Genomic DNA, 22,257 nt, shown 5'->3' with positions numbered 1-22,257 from the left:
AACACACAGTTACAATACAAATCACAAGAAATGGGTGGTTGGACCTGCATATTTAAACCAACACAATTGTTCATATTATTTTGCTGGACTTTTCCTTTCTCCAGTCTAACAGCACCCAGTAATAGAACAAATTGCAGAAAAATTCAGCAGTTCAGATACCATGGTTAATTTGTAATGAGATTCTGTGACCACAATTTGAAGGAATGGAAAAATTATTCAGTCGAAGTTCAAGCTTCTAAATGCTTTTCTTGCAAACATAAGATTGGGACTGAAGGAAATAAACAGCTGGTTTACAAGTCTGCAGAATTTTCTGAGGAACAGCAAGAATTCTAATAGAAGATTTACCAAATAGATACACTAAGACAAATTTAGTGTTTCTAAGCTATGTCAAGGATTCTCATATACCTCCATCTTCTACCTTTGTATGTTTTCTTCTTCACAGATTTATCTTCTTGCTGTTTAAAAATTTCCAGCAGCAGTGAAAACTGGATCTTGCTGTTCATCCAGAATCCAACATAAGCAATCTTGCATACAAGTTCTTCCATTTCTTTTCTTAGTTTCTTCCTTTTTCCTCAGCACCTGGGACTCCACTGAAACAAAGAAGAAAGCTTTCTCACCAGTTATCTTCAGACATTTCACAGCCAAATCTCCAGAATTTTGATGTCTTTACACTCTACCACCACTGGACACACTCCAATTCCCAGCTTTCTCCTAGCTCCCAGCTCTCCAGGAAACCATTTTATCCCTTTTCCATACTAAGAAAAGAAATGGCCTTCTAGGAATCAAAATTACAATACACCTCTTGAAATCAATGGCATTGTATATATAAAGTCAACAGACTCCAATCCTACCTTGCTATTGTACAGCTGCATCCTCTGCTGTAAAAGCCCTCATAGATTGATTTTTCTTAGCATCAATTACCATGTCAACAAAACTGAGGCTGACTGTTGGTCTCAAATATCTGACAATGCTTTGAACATCTGTCTAAATATTGCTAACAGTGCTTGCTATGGGTAAAAACAAGCCCCATAAAATGTGGGTAAACAGTACAGCCTCATATGCATAAAATAAAACTTAAAAGGTTCTTCCTTGCAGTGCCTCAGGCTCATCATTACATCTGTGAGCTCTGCCCTGCCACTGTCTGCTACAAGAAATCTCTTCTTGTGGGGCCTCAACTATACCACACACTATGGTGTTCCACATTGCTTTGTGGAGAGATTAGACACCACTCCCATTGCCCTCCCTGACACATAGAGAAGGCAGCCAGAGCTCCTGCAAGTGGAGGCAGAAAGGTCAGTCTCCTTAGGGAGCTGAAAATATCAAGATCACCTATTTGAGTTCCTGCATGGGAGTGTGCTCCTAGAATTGGTTCCCTTCCTCTGATGACAGTAAAACTGCCCAGAGATGGATTGAGGGTGGATCTGGTAGTTCTTCAGATGTTCATGGACCAGTCCTCAAGCTGCATGCCTCAGTCTGAAAAGGTCACAGATGACATACAGGGCAATGTGTTATTTCTAATTAGTTTTGGTACTTTAAATAGCAGGGGGTTTTTATTCCTTTGGGAAGACACCTCTGTGGTGCAGTCATCTTCCCATCCCTTGCAATAGTGGAGAAGGAATTGCAAATATGGATTACCAGCTGGCCTGTAAACCAAAACCAACTGAACATAGCAGTTCACATTCACATGCTTGCTTTGCATACATTTGCCAGATTTCAAGAACCCCAAAAAAGAAAGCCACTTGCCCAAATAAAGTTCTCAAAATTACTATAATACAAAGTCATCAACTTCCAACTCATTCAGTCATATGGACAAGCATCTAGAGAGCTGATATATAACTCTCATTATTTTCCTGCTACAAATAGCAGGGACTTAAAAGTCCTACCACATGAGATCATTTATTTATAACATAAAGGAAGATTAACTCCTTTCTGTCCTCCCTATAGGACAGAAATGACACTGTAGTTTCTCAGCAAAACTGAAAACAGAAAATGACAGAAAAACCCAATAATATTTTAAAATGCAACACAAACAATGTTATTAAAAATAAAAAAAGAAAAATTAAAAAGTGCCAAAACTTTAAAGACAAGTCACTCCTAAGTAAGAAACAGCTTATTTTCCCCCATGTTTTGCCACCAGCTGACTAATCCTGATGATTCACATAGCTAGGTGGAGTTACAATGGTTTGTGAGGGAAACACTTGCATTTTTACATAAAGAAAATTTGTACACTTTTGACTAAATTAGTGCTCAAGGAACACATTGAACAACCTGACACCAATGCTTTAGAAGATTCAGATGAATGAACCCAGGCCTTCAACAATCCTTATATTGGAACAGAGTACTTCAGAAGTAAGATTTAGGAGACTGAATCACAACTAGTTTTCATACAAGAAAGCCTTAAATCAACTAAAAGCAGCTGAAACTTGACTGGACCAAGAACACCATACAGTTCACTACCCTAAAACACATTGTCCTATTCACAACCCAATATCTAACCTTATTCAGGGTATCTCCCATTCTACAGACTCACTCCATTAAGATAATCAGAAAAAAATGCTTATAGGTACATTACTAGCTTCTCTTTAATGGAAAAAAGAAAGTGGTTTCATTTGTGTCATACTAGATATTTTAAGCACACCCTACCTTGCTATGAGCTGCAACTCTTATTATTTGTTTATCCATCAGTGTTCTCACCCACCTCACTCCTGACCCACACACCAAAAACAGAGTAGAACAGGATCAGAGATTCCCAGTGCAAGCGTGCATCCCAAATAAGGTGAATTTCTGTATTTAATTCTTCTCTAGTTGCCAGTGTACTTCTCTATGCTAAATTTCAACCCAGTCCCAGGACTGAGAAACCCAAGTACCTCTTCACATAAAAACACATCTTGTTACAGTTCTATATACACACAAGTCTTCTGTTTTGCCAGTTGCTAGAAGACTAAAAGCAGGTAGGACCTCACTGGTAGATCTGGTCAAAAATATAAAAAAGAAATCAAGTTAGCTCAAGAACTATCTACTCTGATTTCCAGTCTAGTCTGACTTAGCCAGTAATTTAGTACACTAACCAGGACTACAGGCAATAAAGGCCCTTATTCTTATTTTCCAATATAACCTAGAACCTAGAGAATTTGAGGTAAAGCACAGACCTTATGGGCTTTCAGCACTCCTCACAAAGCAGAAGCTCTGGACTGGGAATCTCAAAGCTTCCCAGTTATAATCAGCTGCTCTGGCTTGCTCAACCCTTCATTGTGTAATAAGCAAACACATTATTTCATATAGCAATTGCAACTTCCAAGGGTTACATAAAAATTTCTGATTTGCAGGTAACTGGGAACCCTGGTTATATTCTGAATTGGTATAGACTTGAGCTAAGATTCCCTATGAGCTAGAAATACTTCAAGTTAATAATGCTCAAGAATAAACACTGCTTGTCATTTGGTTTGTTAGAGCATCAGTAAGCATTTGGGGCATTGCAAATGGTTTCTTAAAGGTAGCACTTAATCACCCTACAAGTACAGAAAAGAGGTTTGGGTTTTCAGCAATTTGGGTTTTGTTGAATTGAAGTGTTTCACAATGCCAGAGATGGAGAGAAAAACAGTGATAAATGATACAGCCATTTAAAAATATTGTTCTGGACTCAGAGATGACCAATTCTGATAAGAGAATAAAGAATACAACCTGAGGTCAAACCAGTCTGGAAAAGAAATTGCCTCATTAGAGAGTAACGTGCCTGCTGCTGCTTGAACCACCTAACTTTTCCTGGCATTTTCTAAGCAATCATCAGCATGCCTTACTTGTTGTGATTTTGTTTATGTTTACAGACAGACAACTGGTGTCAGATTATGCTTAGTCCCTCTATGAGGACAGAGTTCCTTACAGTTACATTAAAGCAAGTAGATCGAGCTGCAGATTGATGAAATCTCAACAACTTATTTATGTCCTAGATTTCTCACTGTTAAATGCAGATTCTTAACTAAACTTGGAGGAGCTGCTTAAAATCAGGTACTGGAAGCTGACTTGTTCTTTCACAGAGACTGAACAACTATATAGCCCATCAGATGCTGCATCCCACAGCATGTTGCTAGGTTTCATTAACTTGAAGCTGAAGCCAATACCCCAGTTATTTAGAGCAACCCACTGAGGCTTCTTTAAATATAGGAGGAAGAAAGCCTCCTCTTCTACTAGACCTCACAAGGTTTGGAGCAGTGAGCAAATTAAAGCTCAAATATCTCCCAAAAGCAGCTCTAGCCAAGCCATACAAACCAAGCAGTTGGCAATGCAGTGATCTTGCTCAAGATGTGGCCAAACTGAATCCTAGGAAAAGCTAGAAAAGATTTTTGTGGCAGTGCTCTTTCCCAGGATGCATTCTTGGTAGAACAGTGCTGATGCATATTTAGTGCAATGTCAGACTTGTAGAGAGAATCAGATGCTCTTAATCAAGCTGAGCTTCTCAGTGGCTTCCCCTGAATCATAACATCCCAAGGGCTTTGTCTGCTATCCCCATGCTCATACCAACTCATTAGAGTAATATCAGGATAATAATTTACCAGGACTGTGCCAAATCCAAGTCAGTGTTTTTGGAACCCCCCAAGAGAAGATATTGAAAAAGTAGTGAACAAAAACCTTTCAAAGGACATCTCCTGTTCATTAGGACTGCTCTGTGGCCACTAATATTAACTTAGTTTAATATATATCACATCACAGCATGCTTCTGAGAAAGCATATGCTGAGTATTTTTAAGTGGAAATTACTCTTTTTTCAGCAATATTTCTTTGCCACTATTCTCCGTGGGGATCTTGGATCTCAGATGGTAACAGTTATGGAATGAGATTACCTGTTCTTTGGATTGAGCCATGCTGGAGTTTATGCAAAGGAGATCAAGCATACTGTGTTTTTTCCATGGGCACAGGCTTCACAGGAGCAGTAAAGGCAGAGCTCCTTCTGAACTTTGCTGAGGGAAGAAACCCAATGTCAAAGCCAGTCCAAATAAAGTTGCACATACAAACATGTGCTTCTTTGAATTTAGAGATGTATGAATAGGGTATGAACAGGGCCAATATCTTTGCCACTTGCTCTTCTCTCTGCCTCAAGCTCTAGTAAATTTTAATTTCACAAGACATTCTGGTGTCAATTACACTAGATAGAAGGCCTACCCAGGCAAGTACCACCATCAATGAGATAAGAATCTGCCCCAACCTGTACTGCAGCACAAACACCATTTATTTAGCTTTTCTCTTGATCACTGACACATGGTATTTCTTACCTTGAACAAAGCTATCCAGACTGATTGACTGTCTCCAGAAGAGCAGCAAATAGCTGCTTATATCCTGGTGATTTCTGTGATTACAGTCCAACTTAAGAACCCATCATCTCAGTTCTAGTTATGGATCAGGCATCTCTGTGTCCCAGGAAAGCTGTTCAGTTTCTTTGTCCTCACCTCCTCTCACTGTCAGGATCTGGAGAATGACCAAGTGTTTAAGCTGCAGTTTCACAGAAATTGTTACAGAACAGCATCATCAGACTGTACTTTTAACAAAGCCTGAACCAATCTGAACTGCAGGCCAGCAGAGTCCTGCTTTCTTCTTGCCTCAGAGTGCCACACCTCTTATTGGCACTAACAACAGACACCAAGAAAGTTATTAACTTTCTCACCAGATCTCAGAGCAAAGATGGCACTATATGAGGACAGATAAGGGCCAGAACTAGCAAGTGGAAAGGCAAGTAGAAATGTGTGGCAAATTAGATCAGCTTCAGTCATCACAGGAGGAACACAGATTTTGTAATTATTGAATTTTCTGAGCATCTGAAACATTTTTTTCAAGTGCAAGTGCTAGATGCAGTATGGAAAGCATGAATGGAAGGCCAGAGCAAAGTCTCTGAAAGAGTTTTCACAATTAAAGCTAAACTGAATCTATTGGGAAAGGACAAAATTAGACTCCTCTGCTATTATGAACAGAAGAAGCTCTGTTATTGCCTGCAGCAGCCCTCACAGCCAAAAATGGAAGGCCCAGAAGCTAAAGAGGTGGCAGACAGATGAGATGGGTCCTCTTGTTGGCAGAGCACTAGAACAGAAGGAGTGTAGCTTGTCCACACAGCAAGTCAGAAGCAGAACGAGGTAGCTGCCCTTCCCTTTTCCTATAGACTCTAACAATTTTAGCCATTCAGTCTAGTGCTTTCTAGGCTAAGCATCTGTTAGAGCTTATTTTGGCTCTGCTTCAGGTCACAGTCTTGTTCTTGGGAAGGTATTTTGCCAAATGAAATAGAAATCTTTTGGCCCCGGTGCTTGTGAGCAGATATTTAAAATATTGTTTTTGTCAAGAACAACTTATTTTAATGGGTTGCAAAAAAAACCAAATTCAACTTGATAAACTATTACAATCCCTGGAAGCTCTGGTTTGTATCGATTAAAGGGCAATGGAAATCAAAGATTTCATTTTAATGGAGCAATTTTCGAGCCTTTGCAGAAGTTCTATCCCAAACCCCAGAACTTTTGGTGACACAAACTGGACATTGCTTAAAACAATTAAGCACCATGTCCTCTTTGCATAGCATTTGACTTCAGCTGACAAAACAAATGTGTTTAGCAACAGCTAAGATACAATAAAATCAGTACTGCTACAAAGCCAGAATTATGTCTTAACAAAAGCTTGCTATTCCACAGGAAACACGATTCTAGTGCCCATGCTGAACAAAGGTGATAAAGTCTGAACACTACCCAATGTAAGCCATGTTAAATACTGCACTGTGCTCCAAGTCACTTTGCAGACAGTTGGATCTGCTTGAGTACCTCAGTTGCAGAAGAATATTGAAATACTCTTCCCATGATATTGACATGCCACATCATAGAGAGCTGCCATGAGAAAGCAGACAGAAAAATATAGAAAAGTTTTCAAGGAAAATTAATAAAAAGAGAACAAAGAAGTGTTACAGCCTAAAAAAAGGGTTTCTGCAAAACTCTGGCTGACATGCAGTTTCATCATCTTTGGGGAGTTCTCTTACAGGATTCGGAGTCACCCAAGGGCAACAAGTACTTCAAGCTGAAGTTTTGTTACTTGCTGTAGCCAAACATCACCAGCTTTAGCAACGACTTACCAACGTTCTTAACCAACGACTCACACATTTCTGTGAGTCTTTATATACCTGTAAAAAAGTACAAGGCTCCCACAGAAATGAGAAATATGTTCCACGTGTTACCTTTTCCCCCACAGCTCTCAGATTTACTGTAGATGGTAGCATGACTGATCATCTGACTAACATCTGTCCAACATCTGCTTTTTAGGGAAACCACCCTGCAAATATAATTAGCTGAATCTAGGCTACCATTATTCACAATGAATACCCCGTTGTATATTGAAGCTATCACTAATGCTATTCCCTTAAAAAGATTCAGCATACTGACTCAAGAGCATGAGATGTCTGATGGGGGTGTGTGACAGTGATGCTATATTGCCATCAGCTTTTAACACTCAAATATCCTAACAATCCCCTAAACTGTGAAAGTAGACCACAGAAAAGTCAAAAAACCAAAACAAACAACCCCTCCCAAAAACTAACAAACAAAAAACCCCAAAACCCCCCAAAAAACCACCTAAAGCCATACCTAGAAATTATTGCAAGATTTGCAACAAAATTATCTGCTTGTCATCATACTTCTGATGGCAAGACAGTAACATGGCACCTTACACAAGAGAAAGAGTTGAGGGATCAGGACAACTATAAACAGAGCTGAAGGTGCTTCAGTCCTTTTAATGCCCAGAGCTTGCTACAAACTACATTTAGGATTTCCTCTTCTGTCCCCTAAAGCCATAGGTAAGCTGAGCCAAACCACTGACTATTCCTGATTTTTATCTGAACTGTAAACCCTTTGGAGCTATATATCATTTTGTGTCTCTATATGTCTATACAGAAATAATATTTCAGTCTGCCAGAAATCCAGATCCCAGACTCAAGAAAGCTACTGAAGCTTTAAGTGCCATGACCCACATTCTCCTTGTAAAGTCAGTTTCTTGCAAACTCCCTCTGGACTCATAAATATAGTTCTGTTTCCAATAACATGATTCCATTTAATGCCTTCTGCATTTAAACCCATAATCCTTTAATAACTTTGGGAATATCTGAAGATATTAAAATTAAAAAAAACAAAAACCACAACCCAACCAGAAAGCAGTTGGGCATCCCTGAAGTTGATAGTTTGTATGAATAAGCCATAGGACAATAAAAGGCCAGACTGACCATAGTAATAACTCCCAATGCTGACTTGAAGAAATTAAAAGCAGGCCAGGAAGCTTAATTCTAAATGTGTTTTCAATTGATCTTTGTTCCTGACTGTGTTTAATGGTTAGCTGTTTGAGAAACCCTCTGGGGTTCTGCTAGTTGATTTCAAACTGGGAAACAACAAGCAGTAACACACAGAGAGAGATACTTTTCAAGAGAGGGAATTTAAACACAGAAAAACAAAAAAGAAAGATTTCTAGACAGAGCTAGATAAGGGAAGGTGAGGGATATCTCCCATAAATGTGCCATTGGCAGAAGGGAGCCTTGCTGGTAGCTACAGAAAAAAATGGCTGGGATGATATTTCAGTGATGGATCAGCTTGTTTTTCATTCCAATGGGGAAAAAAAAATAAAATAAAAAAATAAAGGGATGTAATTCAGAATAGCAAATGGCAAATGCCAAATGTTGAGAGAATTAGAACAGAGAATCCACAATCTAAAAGCAACTATGGAAATTCTGAACTTTTCATGTCAAATTACACTGTAAAAGCTGTGAAGTTGTAGCTGCAAATAGAAATTTGACTTTTCAGAAGGGGCCTGGAAATCAAACCTGAACAGTCTATTTATGTACTCCCCTCTGCCACAATAACAAATTGAGCAGTGCTGTGAAGACCTGTGATTCAGCTGGAGTGCTGGGTAGTTGGCATCAACTCTTTGTTTGTGCAGATCAGTCCAACCAGCCTGATGCAGTTTACACAGCCAATGCTTTATCATGCTTTCTGATGCAGAAAGGCAAATTGGCAATCAAAATGTAGAAGGCAAATTGATATGTCAGTGCTCATGGTATTTCAAATCCAGATAGATTGGTTAGGACAGCATTTAGCAAAGAGAAAGGTTTGATACAATATGAAATCAAATGTTGCTGCTGTACCTGAGATCTCAGCAGCATGAACTCATCTCAGCTGAAGAATTATTTATTACTGGGAAACAGTATGGACACAATACTGTTCTCCTTCTCCTTAGGCTAGGTGAAGACTTCCTCCCTTTCCAAAGTGCACAGTCTCTGGGCCAGAAAATGCCCTCTTCAGCTTCCTCTCAAAACTGTTTCCTCAAAGGGTAAGGTCTTTCCTGCCTTCCCTCAGTAAACTGTCAGTACATATCCTACATGTAAACCTACCCTGTACAGTATCATCAAGTCATATTTTGCAGAACTGGAAAACTGAGATCTAAAGGATAAATGACTCCCCCAAATCAGTGGAACAGACAGGAGGGTAATACTATCCCAGTTGTTATCAAACACTTCACACTGTAAGAGCTAAAGCACTAGCCAAGGCACGTCTCTGATATTTTTTCAGTTATACAGACACATTGCCTTAACATCACCCAAATGCCAGTAACAGAAATGCACTGGGCCCTCAGGTCTCCCAGGCTCCTACACAGAAACTGTCCCCTGGGTTCTATTCCCACTGTTCCTTTCCAGCTCCTATTTCTATATGTAAATCACTATCTTCTTACCTTCTCCCATACTGCCCACTCATTCATCCAACACATCACAATGCAGCTGCCTCAAAGTGGAAAAAATCTGCTGAGCTGTGAAGGGACAGAAAACACTGTCAGACCCTGGTGATATAAAAATCATATAATTATTGGAGTTCACAAAACAACATTTTTGCCATTCCATATCTTGGCAGGCCTCCCTCCACCATCAAATGAAATATATATTTTCCCTTCTAGTTACCTCACTTTTGCATGCAGATTTTGTCTCAAGACACCAAAGCACATGTTTGTGCTGAATGACACAGCAAACATTGCCAGTCTCAAAAATCTCGTTCAGCACTTTTGAGGACATATGCAATTTTGGTCTAGGCTGAAATGTACAGACAATGGTCATTTTGACCCATGCCATAAAGGACACCAAGGAAAAGGACATGCTTAGTCGTAGGAATAGTTAAGCTATAAAGTGATTGTATAAGAACAAGGAACTGGAAAAAGAGATTATCTTCCCAACAAATAGCACACTGACACATTAGCTGTTAGAAGTGTTAGAAATTTTTAACATTTGAAATCCACCTGCAAACGAACTTTCACACTTATCTGTTATCAGTGGCATTACACTTAATTTTATTTGGATGTCAGGTATTCAAGGACACAGCTCTTCGCTGTTAAAAACGCTTTTAAGTCAAACACAGTAGCAGCAAGTTACCAGACAAAGGAACACCGTGTTTAAGGCTGCCTGCCAGACATTACTTATTCAAGTTGATTACATGGAAAAGACAGTAGGGCAGCCACACTTCTATTCCCCATACTCTCTGGGAAGAAAAAAAAGCCCAGAGTCATATCTAGGTTTTCTTCAGTTCTCACTGCATGGGGTAGGCAGGAAGAATATCACATAAAGACACAAGGCTTGATCCTGCAGAGTAGTGCACCTAACTGCCTTGCTACGTCAGTACAAGCACATTCTATCTTAGTTTTGATTACAAATAATATATAAAATGCCTCTCATTCGAAAGGTGACTGTCCATGATTTGAGCCAAAGCAGAAAATAATAATTATTATAGATCATCAAGAACCAGGAATGTCTTGACAGACTGAGGAGGTCACACTCTCATCAAAGACCTAAAATACTTTTCATTTCCATATATTTCAGTAAAATTTGGGGTTACACTATCATATATCACATCTTAAGGTTGCATAGCCTTAACATCCATAAGTAAATTTCTCTATAACATTCTTATGGGAAATTAAGGTAGAATTTTATAAATTATGAGGAAGTAAAATTAACAGGTTGATTCAACCTTAATGTTCCTAATTTAACAAATAAGCTGCTGTGTAAGACATGAAATAAACACTGGTGGGAAAAGCTGTGTGCACAAATTCCCACTTACGCTACTTACTTCAAAGCTACAGAGCAAAGTCAGCAATTAATTAGAAATAAGTGGTTACCAGGCTGTGATGTGCTGGTGTCAGAGGCGACCAGAGCCGCAGTGCCAGCAGTGCCCCCGGCCCCAGCAATGAACCCCCCCCGGCCCCAGCAAGGACCCCCACCCCAGCCCCAGCAATGAACCCCCCCAGCCCCAGCAATGAACCCCCCCCCCCCGGCCCCAGCAAGCCCCCCCCCCCCAGCCCCAGCAATGAACCCCCCCCCCCCGGCCCCAGCAATGAACCCCCCCCCCCCGGCCCCAGCAATGAACCCCCCCCCCGGCCCCAGCAATGAACCCCCCCCCCAGCCCCAGCAATGAACCCCCCCCCCAGCCCCAGCAATGAACCCCCCCCCCAGCCCCAGCAATGAACCCCCCCAGCCCCAGCAATGAACCCCACCCGGCCCCAGCAATGAACCCCACCCGGCCCCAGCAAGGACCCCCACCCCAGCCCCAGCAATGAACCCCCCCCGGACCCAGCAATGAACCCCCCCCCCGGCCCCAGCAATGAACCCCCCCCCGGCCCCAGCAATGAACCCCCCCCCGGCCCCAGCAATGAACCCCCCCCGGCCCCAGCAGCGCCCCGCGGGGCCCGGCGGGCGGCGCGCGCCCTCTGGCGGGGAGCGGCCCCGGAGCGCCGGCACCGCGCCAGCTCTCAGAGCAGGAAGGACACCTTTCCTTCTCACCTTCGGTAAGATCTGCCGGTGTCCGCGCCATAAATACACTGCTGCGATAATATAGAATATAAGAACTAGCGTTTTCAGTCAGGAACACACCCAGGAAAATAGGGTGAACCCATGACTGTACAGACTATGGGAGAGGAATGGTGAGACAAACAGAAGACTCTTTCAGAATATCACAGTATCATAGATTCATTTATGGTAAAAAGACCTCTAAGAGTATCAAATTCAGCTGCTAACCTGTCCCTACTAAGTCCACCACTAAAGCCATTTCCCCAAGTGCCACATCAGCACATGCTACTTCCCTTTTCCAATGTTTGACAACCCTTTCAGTGAGTAAATTTTTCCTAATATCCAATCTAATCTTAGTGCAAATTTGGGTTATGTCCACTTTTGGAATAAAAGCAGTTAGCCATGGATCCCAACAGTATGCATTAACTTAAAAAATGACAACAAAAAAGCACACCACCACACCCATTTTCTCTTCTTGAAGAGCCTGTTCCAAGTTATTGCTGATACATTCCCACTAAAGCCTGAGGGGTTATGGTACTGCAACATCAAAAATCTGCCTTTCAAATCAAAATGCCTTTTACTGTGGTTTTTAAATGTATTTCACTCATCTTTTTTTTTGACAGGTTTTTCACTGGTCATTGGAAGCAGTGGAACTCTACATGCAAGAACTAAATAAAAGCAGCTAAATAGGTTTTGGGACATATTTCATCAATTAAAAAATTTCTACACTTTTGAGCCTAACATTTGTACCACTGGGGGTTTGTCTGGGGTTTGGGATACTTTTTTTATATCCACAGCCATTCTTTATTATGTGTTTCCATTTTCCCTTCTTCAGTGAGTACAAAACTGACCATGAAAGTGTCTGTTGCCCTACCAATGCCAGCCTGTGGGCATTATTCTTTGTTAGTTTCCACTGCAAGTTTTATTGTGTACTTTTACTTCAGCTTGGATCTCTATATTTCCCTACAGTGACTAAAAAGCACCAGGCAGCCCCCAGTGTGCTATTTTTGATCACCTAATGACAACTTTCATTGCCACTCTAATTTTAGCAAAGGTATATTCTTTTATCAACATGATATACAATTGACACTACATCTCATTATTTTTAGGTGATATTTAGATTTTCACTCTAAGCATTACCTCAGTAGTCCTGTGTGCCAGTGTTATTTCTCTGATAATTAAGGTGGTCCCTTAGAACATTACACAGAAGCAGGGAAGGGCTTGAATCCTTTTTGCTGAAAGGATGAGGCTGAGTCAGCTGATGCATTGTGCTGGTGGCTGTCAACAACTATCTTCCATCTGCTGGCAATCCCAAATGCAGGAGTATCTAAGACATTTGATGAAGACTAAACAAGGGAACAATTACCTTTTTTTATTATGAAAAAACCTGAGACACCCCCGCCCCCCCAAACAAGCCAACCCCTCACAGCCCAAAACCTGAAACCATTGTCCGTGACTGCACCATATGAAAATCCTGGATAGAAGGCAGGACTAATGGATCCCTGTATGGTTAAAGCCCAGGCAGCAGCCAAGAAGCACACAGCCTCTCACTCACAGCTCCACTAGTGCCATGGGGAAGAGACTCAGAAGGGTAAAAGCTGGAAAACTCATGGGGTGAGATACAGTTTAATAGGGAAAGCAAAAGCCACACACACAGACCAAAACAAAACAAGGAATTGACTCACTGCTTCCCATGGACAGGCAGGTGTTATAAGCCAAGTAATGCAGAGTCCCCAGGCAAGTACAAGAGCCCCTTATTGCAAAAAACAGGCCTTTTCAAGCAGTTAGCCCCTTATCAGGTGCATTCCATTTAAGCACAACAAATGTAATTCAACCAACCACCATAAACAATGTGAACACATAATGGTTTTATAACTTGTTTTTTCTACCTCCAATTCCACTGAGTCACTTTCCCATAGTCCTCTTCTACTTAGCCAAAGTAGCAGGCCTGAGCCACGATTTTACAAGGGTAACAAGGCCCCTATTTTATAAGGTTTTACCTACATGCAACAGGCAGGTGCTCAGCCATCTCCAGGAAAGCAGGATCCCATCACCTGCACCCATTACTTGGGAAAACAAAAAAATATCACTCCCAACATCCTCCACTTCTTCCTTCTTCTCCTACTTTATATACTGAAAATGGTGTCATATGGTCTGGAATATCCCTTTGGAACATCAGTTTGGGTCACCCAACTGTATCTTCTTCCAACCTTGTAGACAGAATGTATAACGGGAAATCTTTCTTATAATAAAGGAATAAAAATAGCATAGTCAATCCCATGAAACTAACCAGACAAAACTACATCCTGAAATGATGAATCAAATCAATTGTAGATATTATATTTTACCTGCAATGCAATGTAACAAATATCCCCTAGAGCAAGAAATTATGTTAATTCCAGTAATATAAACAAGATAAGAAGATGGCTACCGATAAAGAAATTACACATCATCAGTGAAAATGCAGCTGACATGACAGCAAATGCAGTAATAATGACTCAGTCACAATCAAGGACTATAAAGAGAAATTATACAAGAGCAGAGCTTGGGGATAATTATATTCACCACCAAAATCAGATGAAGGGAAACTGTAAAATCAGAAGGCCCTGAGTCACCATGCTGATCCATATGCACATGTGAATGTGTTTTCTGTGTCCCTCTAGGCACTCAAATTCTACCACAGTGGGGTAGTATCCCAACATCTTAATCATATCAGTAGATAGATGTCAAGTTTTCATCAATACATATTCATAAGTATATCTATCCTCCTCTAAAAGTAAACTGGTACTTTGTGAAACAAATTTAATAATGTTAATTGTAAAGGTCTTCATTTTTTCAGCAGTCATTTAGCAAGGAAAAAAAGTTTTGCAGCTTGGACACATCTGCTCCCCGCACAACCACGATTGATTTTCTTATCACTAGATTTATACAGTGTTTGTATTAAGTGGGCTTTGTAATGAGCCAACCATTGATCTTTGACTTTTGAGATACAAGTTGTCCATCTTCACTCACTACATACACTCCAGCACCCTGTGTAGTTTTGAAGTACAACTGCTGCTTCATATTAAGTTGCCCAGTTTTTAAGGTGAAAATATAAAAGTATAGTGGGCTCTTACGGAGCCTTTCTTGCTCCACATGACTCTGCAGTGACTATGCCAAATTAAGCACCAAGCCCAGTTTGATGCAAACAAGAATAAGATCAAACAACTACTCTCTAACAAGAACACCTCACACATTAGACTTCTCAATGACACATCAAAGCTCTGGGAACAGAAACATTTTAAAGCTTTATGCCATTTGACCCAGCCATACCCACAAGAAAAGAAGGCTGCACAGAGAAAGCCTAAGAATAGGAGATCTAGTTTTTACTGGTACACAGACCTGGAAGTGTTTTTATGAAGAGATAAAATCTGTTCATGCTCCTATGCATTAGCTCTCCTTTGTAGTTTTGAAAGGTGTTACCCACTTATGTAAGAGAAGCAAACTGCTTCCACGTAGGCAGAATGTGTAATCCTTTTATTGAGGTGCTTCTTTTATACTCAGGAACCTTCTTCAATGACACAGTTGAAGCTGCTCATTAACTGATGACGTTCAGGCCTCAACTAATGAAGCAGAGAAAACTCCAAAAGCCATCCATCATGATAAAATGGTTAACAAAGAGAAAACAAAGTTCTGAAAGAATCCAGTTCTCTTAGCAGCTATTGAAAGCATACATGTCTCATTTCACAAAATATTCTCAGGTGGAAGGAACCCACTGGTCCAAATCCTGGCTGTGCACAGCACCATCCCCGAGTCACACCATGTGCCTCAGAGAGTGGTCAAACACTTTTTGAGCTCTGTCAGCTGCGACCACTGCCCTGGGGACCCTGTTCCAGTGCCCAAACACCCTCTGGGTGCGGGGCCTTTTTCTGATACCCAAGCTAAATCTCCCCTGACACATCTTCAGGCCATTCCCTCAGCTCCCGTCACTGTCCCCACAGACACGGTGCCTGCCCCTCGGCCTCCCCTCAGGAGGAAGCTGCGGGCTGCCACGGGCATTCACACCTCAGCCCACCTGCCCCACCCGCACAGCTTAGTGCTCGGGGCTGAACACACGGCAAGTGTCATCCAATAAGTGAATTTGTTGGGTAGTCCCTAAACCTTGGATAGGGGTAACGCATTTCCTGACAATCACTTACTCTTCTATGGCCTGTCTCACAGGACCAAGACCGCAGGGGCTGTATAGGCCAGCCCTGCTGGAGCACCTTCCCGGGGCGCTGCGTTTGCAGCTCCACAGCCCCCAGCCGTGAGGCAGCCCCGGCCCCGCCGCCTGTGCCCTCACAGCGCCCCGAGCCCCGGCCCGCCCGCACGAGGGCGCTCACGCAGCCCCGCCAGCGAGCGCGCAGCCCGGCACACCGGGCGCGACCCCGCCGCCTCCCTGCGCAGCGCTGAGCGGCATCTCCGCAGCCAATAAACGGCCTCAAAAACTGGCGGGGTGGGCGCTGCTGGCCAATAGGAGAGCGGGCAGCACGGAGGCGGGGAATGCGAGAGCCCAATTGAGAAACTTTCCGGCCCCGCGAGGGTGGGAATAAGAGTAAGGTTCAGTCACAGACGGTGCGCGCTTCCTCCAATCAGAGCGTCTGCCCTCATCGAGATGCCCCGGATTGGCTAACAAATGGCCTTAGCTGGCCCGTCTCGCCAATAGGGAGGCTGCGCTGCATGACAGACGTTCCGGTCAGCCAATTACTGACGCTACGGACGACCCAGCCTTTCTCTTGCAAAATGGCGGCCACGGCTCCCGGCGCGGCTCCTCCGGCGGCCGCCCCGCCGCAGAGCCCGACGGCGACTCCCACCGTCCCGGCGGGGAGCGCTCCTCCCGCGCCCGCGCCGACCCCTCCCGCCGCGCCGGCCCCGCCACCCGCCGCGCCACTGTCAGCCGCGCTCTCGGGCCCCTTCCCCGGCGGCCGCGTGGTGCGGCTGCACCCGGTTGTGCTCGCCTCCATCGTGGACAGCTTCGAGCGGCGCAACGAGGGCGCGGCGCGGGTCATCGGGACGCTGCTGGGTAAGAGCCGCCGCTCGGCCCGGCCCGCCGCAGCCTCGGGGCAGCGCCCGCCCTCCCCGCGGCGCCCCCTTACCCTCCCTCCCTCTCTCCCTCCCGCAGGGACCGTGGACAAGCACTCGGTGGAGGTCACCAACTGCTTCTCCGTCCCGCACAACGAGTCCGAGGATGAGGTACAGGGCGGAGCGGGGTTCTCTCGGCGGGCGCGACCCCCGCGATCCGCTGCTGGCGGCCTGTGCCCGCGCTGCCCTCCGGGCTAAGCACCCTGTAACCAGCTGTCTCCGCACTCTCCCGTTTCTCAGGTGGCTGTGGATATGGAATTCGCCAAAAACATGTATGAGTTGCACAAGAAGGTGTCTCCTAGCGAGATCATCTTGGGCTGGTAAGTTCTCCTTCACATGCAAGTACTTCTGTTGATTCCTTACATTACATAAATACATAATTCACTTTGTCACAGATGGAGAAGCAGAAGCACTAATGCCTGACAGCCAAATCTTGCAAGTATTGTTACACAGTCAGTGATAAAGCTCCTGCAGCTCATAAACAGAAGAGATGGTATTAGAGACTTAAAGGATTTTGTTTTGTTTGTGTCTAGCAAGGTATCACAGAGGAGTGATGTGTTAGAGAATGTGTACGGCTTTGTTAGAAGAACCTACTATCTGTAACACAACCTGTGCCATGGAAGTTAAGTGAAAAAAGAAGGGAGAATACAAAAAGGGCTTTTAATGTACCAAAGGCATTACGAGGAATCTTATACCAGTTTGAGTACTTAGTTCTCTGCTGGAAGTACCTGTGTGTGGGATGTGAAACAAGATCAGTACGGTGTTAAGGAAACAGAGTCTGTGTCTGAGTGTGTGACACAGTGTATTTATCACTCTTTTCATGCCCCTCTGATGCTACAAGATGACTTCATTTTATTCCTGTGGAGCAAGCTTCCTCAACAGCCTTCTAATGGCACAGCAGAGTGCAGTTCCAGTGACAGCAGTTTCCCTGAGGATGTGAGATGCTAATTGTAGAGCAATTAAAGGAGCTAGATTAACAAGTTAGACCTCATGCAGAAGGATGTGTGATTTGTGGAAGACAAAATTCATTCAAGTTTGTTTGCTATGCTTTGACTTACACAGATGAAAAAAACTGGTCTAGAACACAGTGACAGAGAACTGAATATTGGTTGTCTGATGTCAATTTTCTGATATTTTATGGCTGGTACTACAACACTGGTCCTGAGCTTATTTTGGGCATGGGTGTGCTCAGCCTGTGATTCCTACAATTTTAGGGATAAGTGACCATAAACTAAAAAATTCTTAGTTAAAACACTTGTTTGGCTATAGCTCAGTGTTTGCAAGTCTGTGGTTTAGGATCCAAACCTGTTAAATACCAACAATACAAGACATAGTGCACTTGAGTGTTGGAAGAATGGCTCTTCAACGTGTGTTCTTTTGAAGGTATGCTACAGGTCACGACATCACGGAGCACTCAGTCCTGATCCACGAGTATTACAGCCGGGAAGCACACAATCCAATCCACCTCACTGTGGACACAAGTCTCCAGAATTCACGCATGAGCATTAAAGCCTATGTCAGGTACTCTGGGAGGCTGCATTTCTGGGAGGGGGGCAATCTGAAATACTGAGAGATGCCCCATCAGGGTAACAAGAAATGAAGTGGGTGCAGTGTGACAATATCGTGCAGTAGTTAAGCATAATGGTGAGCCAGGGATCATAGTTACTTCTCATTGGAATGTCTTGACCATTGTATGTAGGCTGAAAGACTTCATTAACTGCAACCTCATTGGGGTGTAGGACTGTGACTTAATTAACAATTTTCAGAACATCTTTGGGAGATTTCACAGGGTTCACACCGCTAGCAGTAATGTCACTAACTTCCATCACACTACTGAATGCTAGCCTGTAGCCATAGGGTTTATTGCTCAGCAGTGCACTTACACAAGTCAGAGAATTACTGTGGTTAGAACAATTCAAACAGCATCTTCTTGATGGGTCTTTCTTCCTCTTTACCCCATCATTCTTAGCAATTAACAATGGAGATTAAATATTGAGAAATTCAATTCTTCCACCTCACTGAATTCCTCCCGATATTGGCTGAAGAGCTCTGCTCTGTAAGGAAAAACCCCTTTTCTATGTAGAGAAAGTACTGTCTCCTGACTGTGCTTCTTTAAAACGGGAGCTGTTCCATGACATCTTACTCAAAGCGTACATGGACTTCAACTACCTTGAATAATAAGTATAATAAAGGTGTTGAAAGTACTTGGTAGTTTAATTTTGTCATTGTTGTTGCTTGTCATTGCTTGTTGTTTCAGTAATTTCTTAAAGCATGAAGTATTTCAGGATAGGAGAGCACCTTCTCTAAAGGCCAGAAGGAACTTTGGCTGATAGTTCTTCATGCATTCATGCTGACGTCAAACCAGCTAGGAGTATTCTTGGATGAAAAAGAGCAATTAATAGCATGCCAGAACTGATTTCCTGTCCTCAATTATCCTTGGGTCTTAAAATTGCTGATTTTGGTGAGAATGAGTAACATACTCATGTTCACGCTCTAGTGCTAACAGAGATCATTGAGATGGAAATCTCTTCCTTCTTCCCTTATGTATGTCCATGCTGAAAATGTTCTGTTGTTCTTTTTTCTTTTTCTAGTGCCCCAATGGGAGTCCCTGGTAAAACTATGGGCGTGATGTTCACACCCCTAACAGTGAAATATGTTTATTATGATACAGAGCGGATAGGAGGTGAATGCTTTCTTCCTATTTTGGTTTATTACCATTGTTGTGACAATGTTCAAATGCTTCTTTTACCTTGGTAAAACTGCCATTCTGTGAGTTTTACTGGTAATCAGACTGTCTTGCTGAAGCTGACCTAAAAAATCTTCAAGTTAGGGGTTTAAACTGATTTCTGTGGCAGTCAGTTTTTTTCACTGATCCTCCTTTTGCTTTCAGTGGATCTTATCATGAAGACCTGCTTTAGCCCCAATCGAGTGATTGGCTTGTCCAGTGACTTACAGCAGGTGGGGTCAGCCTCAGCCAGGATCCAGGATACCCTGACCATGGTGCTGCAGTATGCTGAGGATGTGTTGGTAAGGCCAGCTTTTCATCAGCCAGAAAAAAAGCTTGATGTTAACTTGTGCATCTTGCTTTTTTCTTTGTTATGTCTCTTTCTGGGCCATAAACTTTGAGTCCCACTTATGCTGAAGTGTGTGTTTCTTATGCTTAGTCTGGCAAAGTGGCTGCTGACAACACTGTCGGGCGCTTCCTGATGGATCTTATTAACCAAGTGCCAAAGATTTCACCAGAGGACTTTGAGACCATGCTGAACAGCAATATCAATGTAAGATCATAATGAATTTTTTCTGTGCCTTGCTAACAATATTGCAAATTTGTCATACAGGTGCAAATTTGTCTGTGATCTATCTTTTCATACAGACGTGCTAATAGAAAATACAGCTTTTTTATTATCAATAATCTGGTGTTTTAGGGGCTGAGGGTGGATAAAGAAACTCACCATTATCTTGCAATCAACTGCAGATAAAAGTATGAAGGACTTAGGAATTTTGCAGGTCATCTGAAAACCAGTACCAATTCTTCTTTCATATTGATTGGACAGTATGAATTATCAAATTGAAGTAATTTTTATTTCAGCCATAACTGGTGACTTGCCAGATTCTTTTGCCTGAGCTGGAGGTCTGTCTCTCTGCATAATGCTTATGACATGAACAAGGTTTTAGCATTCTATTTGATTTCTGTAACAGATCTTTAGAAAACTTAAGTTTCTGAATGTGTTGTTCACCCACAGTCTGTAAGACCAGAACTAATTTTTAATTTTTATACCCTTTGACTTGTCTGGTTAACATGGGTGAACTCAGAGTTAAAATTTTACAAGCAGTATTTTGTATTCCAGGAATACCAAAAGCTTCCTGCAAGGGAAGCATTCTTCAGGATAGGACTTTTCAGGACTACGGATGTTTCTTGTAGCTGATTGTAAAATGCTTTCCAGATGTTAAAAATTCAGTTATCTAATAAGCTATGATTTGTTAATATTTCTGATCACTTTTTTTTTTCCTCCCTTTCAGGACCTGCTGATGGTAACCTACTTGGCAAATCTCACACAGTCACAGATTGCTCTCAATGAAAAACTTCTGAGTTTATAAAGAAACTTTTGCCACCTTACACTTGAAGGAGCCTGAAGAATGTGCAGATACACTTTTCTGTGGTGTTAGAAATTTCTTTGGACTGTAATTTAATTACCAACATGACATGGTTTACATCATTATTTCCATGGCTCTGAAAAATCCCTACCATGCTGTAGGAAATTAATGGGAATGGCTGCAGTTCAGTTGGGCCTGGTATTTTAAAATATGGAATACGAGCATCTTTTGTCTCCTGGGTTTGTCTACTTGTATAACAAAATACAGCTTTATTGTAAGAATGTATTTGGAATAAAAGTTCCATTGCAGTGGCAACAATGGTTTCTGTCCAGAAAAAAAACTTTCTCATTTATTGTGTAATGAATCCATTTTTGATAATGGGGGGAGGGTAGGAGGGCATCAAGAAAGGAAGAGTGCATGTGAGTGAATTCCAGTTCTTTGCAGGTTCTTTTTCTAATTGTTAAAGCACACTGAAAGTGTGGGGATTTGTTCTGCATATAATATGCTTTACCATGAAGGACTGCAGAATGATCTCTGGTTTATTAGCTGTGTATATCCCTTCAGCAGGGTACTGACAGACTACAAGACAATAAATTTAGTTTATGGTATCACTTCTATGCATATCATTATTTTCTGATTGTTTGGGAAAGGGAGAGATTTGAGGATAAAAGTTGGGTGCTGCCAGATAGGAATTTTCTATTCCGTAACACTGTACTTCTGTTAAAATTATGTGAAGAAAAGCCCAATTTCCCCCCCAAGACATGTTTCATGTTAAGTGAGTTCCAACTGGAAGAAAGCCAATACAAATACCAGCTGTAACATTACCTTTAGAAGGCTGTCTTACAGTTCAGCTGTGCAGAGGGGGTATTCTGCTTTAACAAAGTTAAAGCATCCCTTTTCTACAACAAAACTGTTCCCACCTTACTAATGACTGTATCTAGTTTGGTGAATGAATTTGAAATTGAAGTAGGCAAAGAGAGTGCTCTCCAAAGTAATTTGGTAATTTGCCATCTTAATTCAAGAATAAGACTCAGATTACAAATCTATAGATCCTGTATTAGTTGTTCGAATCTAGAGAGTTCCCCCAGTGACTCTGCTAAATTCTAATTGCAAAGTCAATGTAAGTAAAAACTGAAGGTCCAGCAAAGATCCTCATCTATTGAAAATTTGTGATCATTAAATAAGTATTAGAACTCAACTCTGGTTTTTTATTAGTCTGAATAAAAATGTTTTGCT

The 22,257-nt window shown here is 42.2% G+C and overlaps 1 protein-coding gene and 1 long non-coding RNA gene across 2 annotated transcripts; one reads left to right on the top strand and one right to left on the bottom strand.

Annotated features, from left to right (window-relative positions):
* Positions 1-51: 51 nt before the first annotated feature.
* LOC306805249 lies at positions 52-5,473 on the bottom strand. Its single transcript, XR_013775167.1, has 4 exons — positions 5,267-5,473; positions 4,838-4,954; positions 2,717-2,971; positions 52-590 (listed from the first exon to the last, which is right to left on the bottom strand). It is a non-coding gene; the product is annotated as an uncharacterized lncRNA (long non-coding RNA).
* Positions 5,474-16,509: 11,036 nt separating this feature from the next.
* EIF3F (eukaryotic translation initiation factor 3 subunit F) lies at positions 16,510-21,339 on the top strand. The gene is made up of 8 exons (XM_079311909.1): positions 16,510-16,867; positions 16,967-17,037; positions 17,167-17,246; positions 18,310-18,447; positions 19,518-19,609; positions 19,817-19,953; positions 20,091-20,204; positions 20,947-21,339. The coding sequence occupies exons 1-8, from the start codon at positions 16,525-16,527 to the stop codon at positions 21,022-21,024; spliced, it is 1,053 nt and encodes a 350-aa protein (XP_079168035.1). The 5' UTR covers positions 16,510-16,524; the 3' UTR covers positions 21,025-21,339.
* Positions 21,340-22,257: the final 918 nt, after the last annotated feature.

Source organism: Erithacus rubecula, assembly GCF_903797595.1.
Source record: "Erithacus rubecula genome assembly, chromosome: 9".
NCBI lineage: Eukaryota > Metazoa > Chordata > Aves > Passeriformes > Muscicapidae > Erithacus > Erithacus rubecula.
This window is presented reverse-complemented; position numbering and strand designations above follow the sequence as displayed.

What these genes read in the sequence shown, in the direction of transcription:
- EIF3F (XM_079311909.1), top strand. Translation starts at nt 16,525, where the DNA reads ATGACAGACGTTCCGGTCAGCCAATTACTGACGCTACGGACGACCCAG. An exon ending in TGATACAGAGCGGATAGGAG is followed by an intron (nt 19,610 to 19,816) that starts GTGAATGCTTTC and finishes TTTTGCTTTCAG; the next exon opens with TGGATCTTATCATGAAGACC. An exon ending in TGCTGAACAGCAATATCAAT is followed by an intron (nt 20,205 to 20,946) that starts GTAAGATCATAA and finishes CCTCCCTTTCAG; the next exon opens with GACCTGCTGATGGTAACCTA.